The sequence below is a fragment of the Octodon degus genome, unplaced genomic scaffold (genome assembly GCF_000260255.1).
Source record: "Octodon degus isolate 3935 unplaced genomic scaffold, OctDeg1.0 scaffold00140, whole genome shotgun sequence".
NCBI lineage: Eukaryota > Metazoa > Chordata > Mammalia > Rodentia > Octodontidae > Octodon > Octodon degus.
In genome coordinates this window covers 411,842-431,856 of record NW_004524716.1, presented here as the reverse complement: position 1 = coordinate 431,856, position 20,015 = coordinate 411,842, and the positions used below count along the sequence as shown (strand labels likewise).

The following is a 20,015-nucleotide window of genomic DNA, read 5'->3' as shown; positions in this document are numbered from 1 at the left end:
TGGAGGACTTTAAGGTTTTATGTTTAAAGATTGACATTCTTATAAAGACTCATTCTAACCAGCTTCTTTTTCTTCTGTACTTACAGGGAAGAAGAAGAACGTCTACGAAATAAAATTCGAGCTGATCATGAAAAGGCTCTGGAAGAAGCAAAAGAAAAATTACGAAAGTCAAGAGAAGAAATTCGTGCAGAAATTCAGACAGAGAAAAATAAGGTAGTCCAAGAAATGAAGACAAAAGAGAACAAGCCACTGCCTCCAGTTGCTGTTCCAAACCTTGTAGGAATCAGTGGTGGAGACCCTGAAGATACTGAGATAAAAAAGAAAAGGGACAAAATTAAAGAGGTAAGGAGCTAAAATTTGTGATACAGACTAGTTATAGATGTGTACCTGATTACATATATATGTATTTCTGTACCATCTGTGGTGTCACACTTTGATCATATTGCTTCTAGGGTTATAATTGTAGTTTAATTTCCTGATTAGCAGTAAGGACTAGAGGTCTGTCTCTTTCTTAATGTTAATTATAATACAATTATTGTACAATTTAAAATTTTCATATAAGGTTGTTTTGAGGATTATATGACTTATCTGTGTCCAGAAGTCTTGAGATTCAGCATTTAACAAATACTGTAAATTTATAAAATAGAGGACACTTCATTTATAATTTACCATTGATGAACCCTTTCTTAAATATTTAGTTATAAGGGACTTTTGGATACTGTGGTGGTATTATTACATTGTAATATGTAATGAAATAATTATACAATCTCCTGTAATGTGGAATCAGTGGGAGCTCTGATCTTACTTTTCTGCAATTATTTGTTCTGCTCTGAGGCTGATGGAGACAGTGACACATGGATCGTCTTCATGTTCGTCTACGTGGTCACCTCATTTTAGTTGCTGTGTGACAGGCAGGACTAGGAACTGAGTGCACAGCTGCCGGCACTTTGTGGCACCCTCAGGGTAGTCAGTCCTGACTTGTAGCTGTCTCAGGCAACTTCTGAGGCAGCCGTCAGTTGTGACCTCACACACTTGGTCCTCTGTCCAGAGTCGGTCCACGCAGCTCCTTTACACATAGGCGTGGGTCCATTCCTTCCCAGTTTGGGGCCTTCTGCAGTTGAGAAGTAATGCTTTAACACATTGGAAAACACGTTATCATGCCCCAGCTGGAAGAAAGAAAGCCTTTTCTTAGTCTTTTTCAAAATCTCTGCTAATATTTAAAACATGTCAAAAGTCTTGATGTTCACTCGTTGCCCCAATAATTCCAGTTTGGTTTTGACTGCATCCATTTTATCTGCTGACTTGAACACAGTTGTTCTCTGAGCAGGTTGAATATGTCCCACAAGCAACTGAGTTTTACAATCCATTCTGTGTCATTGAAATATGCTACCAGTGGTGACTTTTCCTACAAGAAATTTTTGGAGTGGTTATGTAACTCAAAAACTTGCCAGTAATTTACCTTTAGAAAACCATCTCACTTCTGTGGGTAAGACAAGTCCATCTCCTCGCAGAGCTGAGCAGATGTGTGAGTTAAGGGCATGCACTTCAGTGTGGTTGGTAATTTTAATCATAACCTGCAAGATGTCTTTAAGTTAGGTGATGTTTTTGGCTAGCCAGCGTTTCTCTGGATAGCACAGCGCATAGACTCACATCCAGAAGCACCCACTTTAGCCCAAGTAGTGACACTGGAAAGCTTCCAGTCACGGTAGCTGCTGTCTGTGTACATACAGTTTTCCTGATATGTAATTATTCAGAGACTTGGATAATTCTGAAGGGCTGGCTAAATAGCTCAGCGGATTAAAGTGCCTGCTTAGGCAGACGCTGTGGCCAGGGTTCGATCCCCACTTGCCACGCTGGCCCCACCCCCAGGGTGAGCCGAGATGGTGATTGAGACTGGGTGTGGTGGCATGCACCTGTAATCCCAGCTCTTGGGAGGCTGAAAACAGGAGGTTCACTATGGGTCCATAGTGAGACCCTGTAGACCGTGACTAAAGTACAAAAAACCCCCAATAATAATAATAGTAATAATTCTGTAGTTGTGGTATTGATTGGCAACAGAAGTCCATATTACATACCGCCATGCTAGTTATTTATTTGTTTGTTTATTTATTTATTTTTGATGGAGCCAGGGATTGAACTCAGAGGCCCTTGCACTTGACAGACAAGCGCTTATTCTACTGAGCCATCTCCCCGGCCCCCTATCAGGCTTTTTCTGTGTGTATTGCCAGGGATTGAATTGAGACCTTGTGCTTGCCAGGCAGGCACTTAAACCACTGAGCTATCTCCCTGGCCCCCATCATGCATTTTAATTTTGAGATACTCCTAAGAGTATCACACAGAAATAACTGGTTTTGTCTTGTTGTCAGCATCAGTAGACTCCTGAATCTGGATTTCATGTCATGGTGACTGAATATCCTCTGCTATTTCATGAGCTTGTCTTGTTGTGGTGCTAGCTGAAAGCAGAACTTGGTGCCTTTTGAACTGCAGCTTTTCCTGAAGGTTCATAACCAGTATCCTTAGCAGTGGGCGTGATCAGCTGTTTAGCAGTAGGAAAGGGCTTCTTAGTTTTAGCAGTGAGGTTACCTACAAAAAATGATGCTCTCAGTGCAGACATGTTGTTGAAGCTTGTTCTTCAATGTTTACTTTTCTTGTATTCATTTTTTTTTTTTTTTAATTTTTGAGAAACTTCTAATAATGCAAGGTGCTCGGTCTCCACGTGGCAAAGCAATTTATCAGTTTCCTGGCTTTGTTGGATAGTCACTTACACTGTATCATACAAAGCAGGCTTGGAGAACATGAATGTTTGGAATGAGCCTGTAATTTAAATAGGAGTATTTTGTTTTAAATGCAGCTTTCTCTTTGTTGGAAGTTTTAGAGTTCTCTGCTGTCTCATCATTGAATGTTTCTCTCCCCTTTCAAAGAAGCTCTCCAGTGATATTTGCTGATAACTCATTTTGGCTGGAGTTAGCTTGTGAGCTGAGAAAAACTATAAGGTAAGGGCTCAGGATGGGAAAGAAGGATGGATGGAAGCGTAAATCACGGGCAGGCCATGAGTGGAGTTAGAGTCAGATTGTGCTGTAAAGCCTACCACCAAATGCAGTTGTACAGTTAAAAATTAAAGCATGTTGGGGCCGGGGAGATGGCTCATAGGATAAGTGCTTGACTGGCAAACGCAAGGATCTGAGTTCAATCCCCAGTTCCACCAAAAAAAAACAAAATACTACTTATCCGCCACCAAGGCAAAAAAATTTAAGTCCCAGTACCGGAAAAAAAAAAAAAAAAAAAAAAAAAATTAAGGCACGTCAACTCACTTGTCGCTATAGTCTGTCGCCGGGTGTAGCTTAAATTGTCACTTGCCATTCACTCAGGGTTTTTCTTTGATATGAGTCTTTAAGCAATTGATTATTTTCTCTACAGTCAAACGTCTCTGCTAATGTTACTCTGTATTTGCAGCCACTCCTAAGTGTAGCATCATTGCTTCAGGTCCACTTTATATCTCACACATTAGATTGTTATGCGGAGTATGCAGTCTAGGTCCCTATCATGCAGAGTTTCCAGCAGCGTTCACTTTCCTAGGAGAACCTCTGCCAGGCAGTAATGAGAGTGATGGGGAGTGGCTGGCTGTGACTCTAGAGGAAGCATAGCTTGCTTGCATGCTGGTCATCTCTTTCTTTGTAGCCCGGATCCTAACAGGCTGTGGCCTGATGGATGCCCATGGCCATAGGGGTTGGAGACCCCTGTTCTTTATAGCTAGCCTTATATTCACCATCATTTAAAGGACTGTGTTATATACTGTTATTCTTTAACAGTATTGCAGATTAATAGTGTATTTTGAATACTGGGTTAAACAGGAGTGGTAATAGGATATATCCTTATCTTGTTCCTGATTTTACAGGGAAAGCTTTTAGTTTTTCTCTCATTTAATATGATACTGGCACTAAGTTTGTCAAAGTGGCTTTTATCAGATTGAGATAAGGTCCTTAGGTATCAGTTTTCCTTAGTGTTTATTCATGGAAAGGATGTTGGATTTTGTCAAAGGCCTTTTTCTGCATCTATTGTGATTATCATGTGATTTTTGTTCTTGCGTCTGTTACATATTATATTTATATTAGGCAAGAAAAAGAAAATAAAAAAATAAAAAATAAAAGGGTTAACAGGATAGGAACAAGTCAAGTAATCATTATTTCCAGCTGATATGATCCTGTACATACAAAATCCCCCAAAATCCAGTGACTTTTAGAATTAATAACCAAAGTCAGTAATGTAACAGGATACAAAAGTCACACAAAAAATCAATAACATTCTTATACAATAATAATGAATTCACTGAGAAAGAAATCATGGAAAAATACTATTCACAATAGCATAAAAATATTAAGTATTTAAGGATTAATCTAAGGAAGCAAAAGACAGGGGAACCTACATTACTCTGAAAAAGGAAATTGAAGACCCCAGAAAATGAAATGATATGCCTTGTTCCTGGACAGACAGAACCAAAATAGTCAAAGTGGCCATACTTGCAAAACTGATGCAGATTTAATGCAGTCCCAGTAAAAATTCAAACAGCATTCTTTTTTCTTTTTTTGGTGGCACCAGAGATTGAACTCAGGGCTTTGTGCTTTCCAGGCAGGCATTTATGTAGCTGAGCTATTTCCCCAGCCTGCAAACAGCATTCTGCACAAAACTGGAGAAAACTATTCTAAAATTCCCGTGGAACCAGAAGAAACCCAAAATTTGACAAAGGGGTCCAAAATACACAGTGGAGGATAGCTAGCTTCTTCAGCAAATGGTTATAGTAATGGCTATAAGAAATGACTGTCTCCTTGCACAAGATTAAATGTAGACGCAGACTCTCATCATGTACTGAATTGAAATTAAAATGGGTCAAAGATCTAAATAAACCAGAATCAACCTTGTGAAGAACAACATAGGTAACACTCTTGGAGTCATGACTATAGGGAAGGACTTTCTGAACAGAACTCTGGTTGCACAGGAAACAGTCTTGAGAGTCACCAGGTGGGATCATAGCAAATTAAAAAGGTCTGCACAGCAAAGATAACCTACAAAATGGGGAAAAAACTTGCCAGTGATTGCTCAGACCAGAGGACTTATATCTTAGAGTATATAAAGAATTCAAAACAGTTAACCCTCCCAAATAAAAGACCTAGTCCAAAAATGGGCAAATGAAATGAACAGGCACTTCACAGAAGTACAGATGGCCAATAAATACACGAGGAAATGCTCAACATTTCTGGCCATTAGAGAAATGCAAATTGAAACAACACTGAGAGTCAGTTTTAATGAAGAAAGAATGAGCATCATCAGGAAGTCAAATAATAAATACTGGAGAGTCAATAGAGGCAAAGGAATCCTTTTACACTGTTGGTGGAAACAAACTAATACAACCACTATGGGAATCAGTATAGAGATTTTTCACAGAACTGTAACTTCAACTTCCATTTGATCCTGCTATTCCCCTTCTAGGTAACATCCCAAAAGAGTACGTCATACTATGATACATGAATATCCGTGTTGGCCCCTCTGTCCATCAGTAGATGAACTGATAAAGAAAATACATTACACACTGTAGAGTATTCCTCTGTTATAAAGATAACTGGAGTCATTTGTAGGAAAATGAGTACACCTTGTGACCATAATGTAAGTTGAAATACATCAGACACACAGGCTTAGACATCTCTTGGTTTCTCTCATGAGCAACATGGTAACACTGGAGAGCAAGATAAGAAATAATAGGAAGTAGAGCGGTAGATCATTTCAGAGGGAAAAGGGATCAAGAGATCAAGGGAGGGATGGAGAAAGTAAAAGGAGTAATAGGGGTGAGAAAAGGAATGAAGATGTGTTGTGTGCCTGCACCAGTGCCACACAGGGATATACTAATAACATAAAAAAGAAAAAAATTCATGTACATCAGTACTTAATATGTAATGACAATTTTTATTTTTTATTTATTTATTTATTTATTTATTTATTTTTTAAAGCTTTATTTTTATTTGTCTTTTTTTTTTTTCAGAACCAGGGATTGAACTCAGGCCCCCATGCTTGATAGGCAAGCACATATTCTGCTGAGCCATCTCCCCAGCCCTGTAATGACAATTTTTAGAACGAGCATATTTTAAAGAGTCTTTGTAGATTGAAAGTGAAAAAAGATCTTAAAATTTCTTAAATTTTTAATCTTGTCTTTCTACTTGTTATTCTATGAATTACTTACGAATACAGTAGGAGAGGGGGGAATTAATGAATATTTGACTTTTGCTTTGTTAATAATTCTGATAATTTTGGGTGGACTCTACAGTTGAACTCCCTAGCAAGCAGATTTTGTCAGAATGTAATAGTACCACGAGTACATCAGAAGAAATTTTTATCACAAACTAAGACAAACATTTAAGTCAAATACTCCAATATTCTATATATATCTTGATAATGAAAATACTTAGCAAATATTTTAAGCTTACCCTATGTATTATAAAATCTTGCTTGTGATGGAGTCAAAACAGAGCTCTCTGATTTCTACCTTATCTCTGAAGTCTATATTTCGTGTGTGGACTGTTTCAGACACTTTTCTTTGGATGTTGTTCAGGGTAACATTGGTAGATTTTTTTCCCCCCAGATACTTAATTTGTTTTTTATAGTTGCCACTATGGTTCTTTTAACTACTTTTTCATATACTTGATAATTCAGATAGATAAACATGAGTGTTTGGGGGCCTCCCAAATTCAGTGATTTGCTAGAAGTACTCACAGAATTTAGCATGTAGAAGTACATGATTTTAGTTTGCTGAACTTACATTCTGTCACTTTATTAAGGTTATTTATTCTAGTGGCTTTTTTAGGGTCCTGGGGGGTTCCTTCTACATAGTCATATTGTTTAAGAATGGAGGTACTTTTCCTTTTCTTTTCTTGTTATACTGGCAAGATTTACTAGGAGATTGAAAGAAATTTTGAGAGTGCTTGATTTGTTCGTGACTTTAGAGCTAAACATTTGGTTAGCTGTTAAGTATGCTGTATTCATAGGATTTATTTTTTTGAGATGTCTTTATTAGTAGGAGGATATTTGTAGTTTCAGTTTACTAAGAGCTTTTATAGTGAATAATGAATTTTGTCAGATTTTGTGTATATTTTTGTTTAGATAATTGTATGATTTTTTTGTCCTTATTTGTTAACATAATGAATTTTATTGGTTGGTTTTTGATTGTTAAATTAGTCTTTTGTTCCTTGGTTAAACTGTACTTGGTCATGGTGTAATAATCTCCTTACTTATTGCCAATTTTTTTCAAGAGAAAAAAATTATTTTTTATATTCTTGAAATACAGCAGCCTGGAATTTTCATTTGGGAATGCTTTGGATGACTACTGTTCAATGAGGTATGCGTGCACGTGTGTGTGGGCCTGTGTCTGTTTGAGATAGGGCTTAACTCTGCAGTGCAGGCTGGTCTTGAACTCACTTTAGCTCGAGCTGGCCTTCAACTTGCTTCAACTACTCAGGTACTGGGATTACAGGTATGTGCCCCCACGCCTGTCATGACTAGATACTGTATAGTATACTGACATGAATAAAAACAACACAGTATGCTATTATATAATCTGACTGACATTTGAGTAAATACTCTCGCTGTTTAGTTTGGGACTTCTTGCACAAACTAGGTGATATAAAAATATTTTATTCCTGTACTGGTTCTAAATTAGAATTCAGCCTTTGATAAATTTAAGTCTGTAGTGTAATTGTTAGTAGTTCATATTTGTCTCTGTTTCTTTCCTTTGGTTGTTTTTGTTTCATTGGGAAAGAGTTCACCATCATCAACTCTGGGATTATATATTATGTAGGCCTTGAGGTCACAAAATAAGAGTTCCTCTTTCCCAGTGTATATAACAGCATGTGTAAAAAGAGATTGATAGTTTCTAGTGGAATTACTACCCAGTCACTTTGTCTAGGGCAAAGTTTGGTAAACTGCATCCTGTGGACCAAATCCTGCAAGCTACCTGTTTGTTAGAAATAAAGTTTCTTCAGAACATAACCATGTCCGATATCTGGAGTGCTGTTGTGCTACCAGTGCAGAGTTAAATTGTGCTGATCTCTGATCTCTGATCTCTGATCTCTGGACTTTTCTAACCAGGCTGAATTAAGTGGTAATGAAAGCAAGGCCTATTGATTAAAAGCTCTGTCATAATCGCAGTGGAAGAAAAGGAGTTGTTACAGAGGATTGGTAGTTTTTAAAGAGAAGAAATATCAAATAGACACTTTCCTCCCCAAGAAAAATAATTGGTTTATTGTACCTAACTTTTTTCTATTCAGTAAACATATATGTTGTCATACAAATACAAGTATTAATTGGAATACGTTAAATGGTAGTAATGTTATGATAGTAATATGCTACCAGAATGTAAGAGACCTAGTAGAATGATGAGGACATAGTAACAGAACCCTAATTACAAGAATAACAGTCTGGGGGCTGGCGAGATAGCTCAGCAGGCTAACGCACCAATTTAGGCAAGCACAGGGCTTCTGGTTTGATCCCAGCCCCACATGCTGCACCAGCCCTATTCCTAGAGTGGGCTGAGCTGGCCAGAGTCTGAGCCAGTCACTTGGCTGGCTCAGAGTGGCATAGGCGTGTAATCCCAGCGCTGGGGAGGCACAAAACAGGAGGATCACTGTGAGTCCGAGCTGTGTAGTGAGACCTTGTAACAACCAAATACATTAAAAAACAAAACACAACAAAATAAAACCAAAGAATAATAGTCTAAATAATTTTAATTGATGTATGATAATTTTCACTTAGATGATGAAACATGCCTGGGATAATTACAGAACATACGGATGGGGGCATAATGAACTCAGACCTATTGCAAAGAAAGGACACTCCACTAACATATTTGGTAAGTTGGCCTTTTCTCATTACTGTTTTCTGCCTCCATGTCTTAAAACCTAATCTGACTTTTTAAAGTACTTTCTAAAATCAGAGTATTCCAGAGGAGCTATAATTTTAACATTTATTTATTTTTACAATTATGTCAGTATTTGGCTTTAGTTGCTTTGGAATACAGTTATGTGTTGGATATTTATTGATATGTAAACGATTTATGTTGAAGCCCTTTCTGAGTTTTTCTCTTGATGTCAGTAAAAATAGGCACTTCCTTGTGGCTTCTTTCTTTTTTCCTTCAGCTGGGATACTGTTTCTGATACTTAGGGTGAAGAGGAGGAGGGGCGGATTGGGGTTTCCATCAGTACTGTATGCATTAAAACACAAGGAAGCGGGCTGGGACATGGCTCAGTAAAATAAGCGCTACCCTGGCCAGTGCAAGGGCCTGAGTTCAATCCCCAGTTCCACAAAAAAAAAACAACAACAACAACAACAACACAAAACCCCAGCAAAAACAGAAGGAAGCACGTGGAAGGGGGTTTCATGAACAGGGTAGGGTGTGTGGGTCTGGCGGGTCTGGTGGTCAGTAAGTTGAGTGGTTTATGGTGTACATTCGTAGTTCCTGAGGAAGAATTGATAATGTGGGACACAGTGACAATGTTCCAGTGACGGGCACCTTGAGGAATGCCTGTGTTAATCTTGATTCTGTCCTCCTTTGGAGGTCAGTGTTTTATTTGTAGCCAGAAAGTGAAATTAACAAGTTTTACTAAACTCAGAATTAAGTTTTGAGAATTGTCCAGCTGATGTTCTTTTTGGTCTTCTCTCCTTGTGTCCTTTAAATGTTTCTTCATGTGATATATAACTTATAAAGAATGATGTGTAAAGGCAGGAAAATTTTAATAGTGTAAGAACAAACATATCACATATAGTAGTCAAATGCATTGTAGTTTTCTTTATTAACTCAAATATACTATCACAGTAATTCAGATAACATTTTTTCTTCTGAGACTGGAGAAGAATTTTTTTAAAGATTTCCTTTATAATTTGTTGTTTCTTGTTTTCTATCAAAAAAGAATATACCTTAAATATTTTTTCTCCTGGATTTGAGAGATATTGTGACAGTATCAAATATATATTAGCTTTACTTTTGTAAGTTTTATAGATAAACTCGTCAGGTTTAGCTCTAGAAAAACGCCTATTGTGAGGAGAAAATCAGTGAAATGTAGAAAATGCAATGTTTGGAACCTTCAGTAGTCAAAATTAGGTGTTTTGGGCCAGAGAGATAGCTCAGTGGCATACGCGCCTACCTGGAAAATGCAAGGTCCTGAGTTCAATCCCTAGTATCACCAAAAAAAAAAAAAAATGTTTAAACCTATTCATTTTTTTAGTTGCTGTAATATTTTCCCAGCTAAATCAACAGAAAAGGAGTTATTATGTGTTTTGTCTTTTTTATTTGTAGACATGTAGTTTACTACAAGATTGAAAAATTCCATTTCTTCCTACTCTGTTCCTTTTGCATGTTTCATTCTTCATAATGATTATAATTTCAGAATTTTCAAACATGTTTTTTACATTTTCTTTTTTCTGTTAATAACATGTCTTTAAGAGAAGGGTGGTAGCTCTCAATATCTCATTTGGCATCCAAATTCGATGTACTTTTATAGAATCACAGTGTCAGAAAGAACTTCTAAAAGTGTACCACCTCCATGACTGTGAGAGCATGTAGATGGTATTGAGCTTTTGCTTACAGGGTTCGAGGTTAACTTGGAGCACATTTGTTTTTCTTTTGGTGGAACCCGGGATTGAACTCAGGCCCTTGTGCTTGCCAGGGAAACGCTTATTGCACTGAGCCATCTCCCGGCCCCCCCATCCGTTTTTCTTTTTTAAAGCTTTGATGATTAACTAATTCTTTTATATGGTAACAGAAATCAGTGTTTCTCTTTTATCTGGTTTGTCCTTGGCATCAGAGGACTCTTTATGTGCAGGTAGTAGAAAATCTTTTTCAAAATGGCTTAAATTGCAAATGTAATTCAGTCAACTCAGTGAAGTCTTGGTGTAGATCAGATTTTCAGCTATACTTTATCTCTGTGTGTTGATATCTTCAAGCTGGCTTTGTAGCAGCGGGCTGCAGCTGTTTGAAGTTTTTATATCTTAGTTCTGCATTTCTAGAGAAGAGAACCATGTAGAAAAAGCACTTGAGTTTCTTAGCAGGCATCTTCTTAAAAGACTTCATTGTTTCTTGTTTTCTCCGATTCTGTTTGTGTCTGAGTGAACCAAATGCTACACCTATAAAGAGAGGATGTGTTCATGTGGTTTTTGCCCACTTAGAATCTGCCCCTGGAGCTTGTGAATAGAAGGAAATGTAAATTAGTATTGATGCTGATTATTCCAACAATTGTTAATGGAATGAAAACAATACATTTTTACTTAACTTCGGTGCAGAATTAAAAATTTTTTTTAGGGAGCATTGTTTTTGCATTTAAAAGGAATTTTGATTTGGGAAAGAATCTCAGATTTTGCTTTTTTGATGGTATTTTTTTTTTCATGCATACAGATAGATATAAGTGTATGTATGTATAAATACTTTTCATTAGTTTTGACCTAACTGGGTTTGATTTGCTAATATTTTGTTTGACTTTTGCTTTCATGTTTATAAGGGATCGTCCATATTCTTGCACTATTTTTGTCTTATTTTGGTATCAAGATAATCTGGCCTAATAAGATGAGTTGAAAGATGTTTTCTGTTTTGTTTTTCTGGGCCAGATTGGCTACAATTAGTTTTATTTTCTTTTTTAAATGTTTGATCTAATTGTTCAGTGAAACTATCTTCACCTAGCACAGTGATTAATACTGAGATATACAAGTCTTCCCTATATTACTGGCTTGAGATCAAACTTAGCACTGTGTATTTCCTGCTAAGTGCAAAAAGTTGCACTTTATCCCAAGGATTTAGTTACATTTTTTTCTTTCTTCAGTATATTTTAAAATTTCCTTTCAGAAGGTTATTTTTTAAGTATTTAGAGAATATCCTTTATCTTTTTGTACTGTTTTCTAATTTTAATTCTGTTATGATCAGAGGATATACTTTGTCTGATTTCAAATAGGACTTTATGATCTAGAATATACTCTAGGTTTGTGAATTTTCCATTTTGCTTGGAAAAGTATAGGTATTATTGTATGGAATGTTCTGTTGATTTCAGTTAGACCCTCATTGGCTAATAGCATGGTTAGGTTTTCTCTATTCTAAATTATTTTCTATCTAGCAATTTTGTCAGTTATTGAAAGAAGGATGTTGAAGTCCCTGACTCTCACTTTGGGTTGTCTTTTACTCTTTTAATTCTGTCAGTTTTTGCCGTATACATTTTAAGGTACTCTGGTTTGATGTCTGTACATGTAGGATTATTACGTTTCCTTGATACCACCACTGAGGCCCTAATTTCCCAAGCCAAAACAGACATTACAAAAGAGGTTTACTATAGACCCACATACCTCTTGAATATACACATAAACACTTTTAGCCAAATCTTAGTAAATGTAATTCAGCAGTGAAGTGGTACCAGTGATTGGTTCACAAACTTAATACATTTCATGATTCTAGTTATGAACCATTTCATTCTGAACTGAATCAAATTTCCCCATAAGACTCAGTGTCACTCAAAGCAGAGTTCATGAACTTAAGCAAAATTTTGCCAAACGCTTCTGTTTGCAAACTGAATTGTTTGCAACTAGAGGTGTTCGTGAATTGAGGCCGTGTATTACTTTATATAAAGACAGTAACTATGGCTAAATCGAGTTCCAGCCGGGATACATGCATAGTTTATCATGTGGGAACCATTTCAGTGTAATTCCAAATATTAAGGGAATAAGAGAGAACATTATATGATTGTTTCATTAGATATTGAACAACATCTAGTGTTCATAGATGATTAAAAATTTACAACACACTAGAAGGGAGTTTCTTCAGTCTGATAAAGGGATTTTTTTTTTTTTGGAACTGGGGATGGAACTCAGGCCCTTGCGCTTGCCAGGCAAGCGCTTATTCTACTGAGCCATCTCCCCGGCTCCAGATAAAGGGAATTTCAAAACAGCAAATAATATGACTCCTCACCCTGTGCTGAAATTTGAGACTAGACACTTTAAGTGTGAGAGCGAGGCAAGAGAATGCCAGATCAGTATATTGACATAGATATAATATATATATATATATATATATATATATATATATATAATTATAGTGTGGATAGTACTGCATAAACTAAGGAAGAAGAAAATTAAGATAGGAAAAGAAGAGGTAAAGCAGTCCTTACTTGTAGTGAGTGTGGTTGTTCACAAAGAGACTGCTAAAGAATGACGTATGAAGTATTCAGATGAATAAGCAGATCTAGTAGGTTTAATTGTAAGGCTTCCCATTGCTGGGACAAAAACATGTGCTACCTCCTACTTAAGGAATGAGAGTGGGCTGGTGAAATGGCTCAGTGGCATAAGCGTTTCCCTGGCAAGTGTAAGGGCCTGAGTTCAATACCCGGTTCTGGAAAAAAAAAAAAAAAAAAAAAGGAGAGGTTTATTGTCAGAGGTTTGCTGGCCCCAAGGAAGAGACATTGTAACAGCAGAGCATAGTGCAGGAAAGTAGCTACACTGGCAGCAACCAAGAGTCAAATAGCTAGGAGGGGCTGGGTGGGGGGCATGGAAGGGTCCGAGCCCCAGATGCGGTCCCCAGCGGCTGACATCCGAGTGGGCACCACCTGCTCATAGCCCATTCTGCTGAGAACTCATCAGGGCCTTGCTCCACTTGTTGGTATTAGTGTCTTTACCATCTAGTCTTTTATTTAGAAGTCCCTTAATTCAAGTGCCAATCAAGAAACTGGCAAGAAGGTCATGGGATACAAGTTGACTGCACAGAATCAATTGTATTTCTATATGCCAACAATAAATAAACCAGGAACGCAGTTTAGAAATAATGTCACATACCAGTATCTGCAAATGTGAACTGTATCAGAACAAATTTGACAAAATATGTGTAGAGCCTATACACTGAAACTATAAGTGGTTATCAAGAGCAAGTTAAAAGGATTTAGGTAAAGCGAGTCCGTGAGGTGATCAGATTGGAATACTAAATGCTGATGAGATAATAATTCTGTCTAAATTCACATTTAGATTGAAAGCAACTCGATGGCAGTAGGCTTCTGTATAGAAATTGATAAGTTGATTCTAAAAGAAATGTGAAAATACAAAGCTCTAAGAATAATCAAAATATGTTTTACAAAAGAGCAAAGTAGAAGAATGTTTAGCATTTGATTTTAGAGATTACTGTAAAACTACAGCAATGAGAACACAAAGTTTGGTTTCTCTTTTGTGTCATCTTTTTTGTTTTGTAGTGCTGGGGACAAAACTATGGCACGTAGGTGCTATGTACTACATCTCCTGCCCAACAGTATGGGGTTTAGCATAAGGACAGGTACAGCCTTCAGGGGAACAGAATGAAGCAGAACTCCACATGCCTACTTATGAATTTTTCGACAAAGATCCTAAAGTAACTAACTCAGTGGGAGAAAGGGTAGTTTTTCCAGCAAATAGTGCTGGATCACTTGGATATTCATGTAGGAAAACAATGAACCTTGACTATTAGTGCTGTGTATGAAAAGTAATTTGAAAGAGATTGCAGATCTAAGCATAAAAACTGAAAGTGCAAAACTTCCAGTAGGAAACATTTGAGAAACCTTTGTGACCTTGGGGTAAGCAGGGAAATTTTGGAACACAATGAGCATCAACTTTAAGAAAAAAAAAAAAAAAGGTAAGTTAGATTTATTGAAAATTAAGAATTCTGCTTTCTTTTTTTGTTTCCTGAATTTTAATTTTTTAAAATTTAAATTTATTTGATGCAGGGTCTCACTGTGTGACTTGCACAGCATGCAGTGCCAGGGACCAAACCTGGTCCTTGCTCTTGCCAGGCAAGCGCTTAGACCACTGAGCTATCTCCACAGCCCCAGAAATCTGATTTCTGAAAGACATTAGTAAAATGACAAAACTGATTTTCTTATTTTTAGTTCTTATAATTCTTCTACTTTGTTGCTTAAGCTTTTTTTTCTTGTTTTCTTAGAAGGTGGAATTCAGTTACTTGTATTTGTTTATCTTAAATAGTACAAAATTTTAATTATGCTTTTTTCTGAGATTCTCTTTAGACTGTGTTGAAAAAAAATCAGGGTGATTTTTGAGAAATGACTTATTTTTTTCAGGATGATTTACCTGCTTTTTAATTTCAAGGATTATTTAAATTTTGTTGCACTCTGGTTATCCAGTTTTGTTTTACATTTTTTATTTTTCAAAGTAGTTTTGCCCGTCTTGAATCGGAGGTGGACACGCTTATTCCGTGACTTAGCTTGTCCTCTTCAGTAATTGCCCCGCAGACGTATTTATTACGGGGCCTAGAGGGTCTCACTACACAGATGGGACGTGCAGGGATCCTTCCTGTTCTTCAGTCTGGCCAGCCCACATCCTCTTTTCTTTAAAGCTTTTCTAATTTGTCTTTTCCTCTGTCTGAAGTAGGTGTCTTACATTCTGAGCAGACCAAAATTAAGGTGAATTACACTTTTTAGTTTTCCTTTATTTTTCTATTATTTATTAATATGCCATCCTTTAAAATATTTTAAAACTGTATTATCTAGTGTGTTGATGGAAAATGAAGTGCTGGGCGTTCTTTCTTGGTTGGTATATTCTTTAATTATATGGACTAGATTTCTTGAAGGGAATCATTTTCATGACACTTGTACTGCCCAATGTAGGGAGCTCACTGATGGGTGCCACCATAGTAGATGCTCTGGATACCCTTTACATCATGGGCCTCCACGATGAATTCCTTGATGGGCAGAGGTGGATCGAGGACAACCTGGACTTCAGTGTGGTGAGTGCAAAGTGAATAATTCGTCTCTCAGATTCACTATGAAAAGACATTTTCATATGGCTAAATTCATTTGTTGATGCTCAGCATAATGTGATGATATTAGAGAGTTGAGCTTTATGAAATAAATAAGTGCCCTTACACAATGGCCTCAGAGTACACAGTGAAAAGGCACCATCTGTGAACCAGAAAGTGGGCCCTTAAAAGGTAATCTGGTAGGACCTTGATCTTAGACTTCCTACCCTCAGAACAGTTAGAAGTAAATTTCCTGTTAGCTATCCAGTAGGTATGTGGTAGGTTGTGATAGCGGCATTTTGACTATAGTACCTTCCCCTGCCTCTGTGCTTTTTTGTCTGGCACTCTTCATTGTTTAAATTGTGGTTTAAATCTGTGCTTATTTCCTTTCTCATGATTTTTCTGGTGCTAACTAGACAAAGCAGTTTATCTACTTTCATGTTATTTTAGCATTTTTAATACTAGACATTTATTGTATCTTAATTAGAATAATTTTTATCATGTTTAGGCTTCACAGTGAGTGACAGAAAGCCTATAGCATAACTGAAACAAGATAGATGTTTATCTTTCATGTAAGTCAAGTACAGAGATAAAGAGAGCTTTGGGTAGCTCCTTGGTCATCAAGGACCTAGGAGTCTTTCCTACTTGTTCTGGTCCATTTCAGTTTGTGTAAAGGTGTAACTTCACTGGTAAAAAATGGTTTCTCAAGGTCTATTCCTCTTGTCTACCTTTCATTTGGTAGGAGGAAGACTGAGACACACATGACTGTTCTTTAGAACACTTAGGAGTTAGCCACCATAATTTTGTGTGGTTGGCGTTAGATTTTCATATGACTTACCTCAAAGTACAGAGAATGTGAAAAATGCAGTCTTTTTTTTTTTTTTTTGATGTAGTTATGTAGGCCTTACAGATGCTTTAAAAAAAAAAACCCAAAAAACTTAGTATTTGAAATTTCTGTGAGACCGTAAGAATATATTGTTTTATTTGAGGATATTCTTGCATTTTAAAGTTTTACTTTCACATTTAGTCTTAAATCCATATTGAATTTTTTTTTTTTTTTTTTTTTTTTTGTTGGGTGAGATAGGAAACTGTCGGCTGATCCTAACACCACTTCTTTCCCTCCTATTTATGTGTGTCATAATATTTCGCTCCTACTATGTATACCATGTATTTGTTGTATGAGCTGCTACTTTTCCATTGACTTTGTTTTTTTTTGTTTTTTTTTTTTGTTTTTTCCAGTACAGGGAACTGAATTCAGGACCATGTGCTGGCTAGGCAGATGGTTGTGCTGCTGAGCTATGTCCCTAGCCCAGTTGGCTTTTTTTTTTTATCTTTAGCCTTACATCAGTATTAAACTATCTTATGTATAGTATGTGTGTATACATGTATGTGTATGTATTTGTTTTTCTTTTGTTTTTTGAGTTAAGGTCTCACACTGCAGTCAGGCTGACAGTGGACTCCCTGTGTACAAGAAGCTTAGTATCTACGCATGAATCTTGAAGCAGAGGTTGGTCTGTGAGGAAATTATCTTAGTTCTCAGCCCCTTGTTGTTTCAAACTCTGGAGAACTGTTGATGTTTTCATGAGGATTGCTTTTAATTTGTGTATTAATTTGGAATAGGCTAATTATGTAATATTAGAATAGTACCAGATACAATTTAAGTAGAGGATTTAATGTCTCCTCTACTAATTTGCTCTTCACCATTTCTGTTCATTTTGGGATTACTTTTAAAGTTTTATGTAGCTACTTATCAAAGTTTAAAATTACTGTTGTCAATTTCTTTATTCTTCTGAAGAACTGAGGATCTTGCAGTGCTTTAATTTAGCTCATAGCTCTCTGTCTTACATGTACTGTACTTGTGACTTAGTTCGTTTCAAGTTGTATTTAATATTTCAAAATATGTAATGAGTAGGTAAATACATTTATTGAGTATCATCGCTGCAGTAGAAACTGTTCTGGTTCTGTGGCTGTAGTAATGCATAATACAGAAACAGCTCTTGAGTTCATATTCCAGTTTTGGGAGAAAAACATCGCACAGTTATTCTTGTATGTCAGATGGTAGTTAAGTGCTGTGGAGAATAATGAAGAAAAGTGGGATTGAAATATGTGGTGGTAGGGCACTGCCATATACATGGGGTGGCTTCTGAACAACTCTTTGTTAAGGTGACATTTTTCAGAAGTGAATCAAGGAAAGTCATTTATGTGTGGATATAAGGATCTCTATTAATAGATATTATAGTTGAGAATAGAATTAGAGGTTATTTTTTCAGCCTCTTAAGGTCATGGCTAATGCTATCTGGGGCCGGGGAGATGGCTCAATAGAATAAGTGCTTGCCTGGCAAGCACACGGGCCTGAGTTCAATCCCCAGTTCTGAAAAAAAAAAAAAAAAAAAAAAAAAAAAAAAAAAAAAAATTAAAAAAAAGTATGCTGTTAGTCTCATTTTGAACAAATAATCATTATTGATTGCATATTTTCCTTTTTACTGTATTCTCCAGTTCTGTTACCACATGTGTGTAGATTATTCTTTAAAAGATTCATAATATTTCATCATACTGAGATTTAGGTTTTATCAGCTTCAGAATATCTTCAGTCATTACACCTTCCAGTTACGCCTTTTCCTCGTTTCTCTCTTTTCCCTCTAGAACTTCTTTCTCTCTAGTGAGGGAGGATAGTAATTTTAAAGGTAATTATGTAGTAATCAGATGGTTATAAGTGAAAAATGGGGAAATAAAGAGGAAAGGATATTAATGATGAGTGATTATTTATATTGGGTGGTCAGAAAAGTTTTCTGATAATATATATCTTCAGAGAACTATAGAAAATCACAGTGAGTCTTTCAGCTAGTTGAAGGATAGTCACCCAGAAAAGAAGGTAACAAGTGTAAAAGCTGATATGTAAGTCTCAAGTTGGCAGTTCTGGGTATAGCAAGTAAGTCCATGGAGTGAATCAAAAGGACTTTAGTAGATGAGGTGTCAGAAAAGCTGTGGGGAATGTAAATGTATTGTATCTTACTGGTTATTTTACTCTTGAGTGTAAGCAGAGATGATTGTAAAGGTCTGCACAGAGTAGTGGCCTGCTGACACCCTGTGGAGGACTCTGCAGTCTGGCACATGGGTGCAAATTAAAGACAGAGAGAAAGTTCTGCAAATGAGGAGCTGTAGGGTGACCCAGAGCTGTCTGTGGAGCAAAGGGCCATGAGTCCCAAAGTTCATGGCTTTCACTGGTGTCAGTCAGGGAGGTGGGGGAGGTTATGGTAGAGTTGTGGAAAGGGAAACTTTGCAGGCCTTGGCTCCAAGGAGAAACAGCAATTTGTACCCAGCACAGAGACCCTCCAATTGCATTGCAACAGTTAGCTTGATGTATGCAAGGCTGGCACTTCTACTGCCAGGATTCTGTTTGAGTTCCAAGGCCGCAGCTGAGATGCTCTCTCCATCTTAGCCCTGGAATCTCACAGGCTCTTATTCTAGCATCAGCAGGGGTGCAGTAGGGTGGGGTATGTTCTTGTTCATGCACTGCAATGAGTCATATTGTTGTCTCACCAGACTCAATTGTATTCTTTTGGCCAGTTAAGGGAACATCTGCTTCACACAGCCAGCATATCACATCTCAGTGAATAGGGTTGAAGTGTGAAGGTCAGGTAAAGATCCAGGCAGAGGTCCTCATTTCTCAGGAGAGTGTAGTGTGGATGATCTCCCACAGTGACCTAAAGTGATGTAAAATTTAAATGCTCATTTGAAGGGGCCTGGGAGATGGCTCAGTAGAATAAGCTCTTCCTTGGCAAGTGCAAGGGTCTGAGTTCAATTCCTGGTTCTGCAAAAAAAAAAAAAAAAAAAAGCTAATTTGAACAATAGGGCATTGAGTGGAATGTGGGGAGGGAATGGATGAAAGGAGGGAAATTAACTTGAAAGTTATTTCTACACTTCCCGTGAGTGATAGAGGCCCTCCCTATTTTTAGTGAATGACTTACATGTGCCCTGTAGTAGCTATTGGTTGGGAATACTGTGTCGTAAACATTTTAGTTTTGGGGTAGGGTTTATGAACACCATGTGTTGTCATAACTTTGTATCATAAAAAGTTGTCTTTTGGAAAAATTATACTTGTGCTAGTACTTAGTGTTTTCTGTCTGTGTGTATTAGAAGGACCTGAGTAATTCATTCTTTCCTTTTTTGTTAAAAATAAGTTGTTAATGTTTTTTTAAACATTTATTTATTTATTGTGTGTGTGTGTGTG

The 20,015-nt window shown here is 37.0% G+C and overlaps 1 protein-coding gene across 1 annotated transcript in view; it reads left to right on the top strand.

Moving 5' to 3' along the window:
• Man1a2 (mannosidase alpha class 1A member 2) overlaps positions 1 to 20,015 on the top strand; it is a 162,439-nt gene that overhangs the window by 38,040 nt on the left and 104,384 nt on the right. The window contains exons 2-4 of the mRNA XM_023701748.1: positions 87 to 342; positions 8,794 to 8,890; positions 15,654 to 15,772. Of these exons, the coding sequence (XP_023557516.1) occupies positions 87 to 342; positions 8,794 to 8,890; positions 15,654 to 15,772 (472 nt within the window). The remainder of the gene's footprint in view (positions 1 to 86; positions 343 to 8,793; positions 8,891 to 15,653; positions 15,773 to 20,015) is intronic.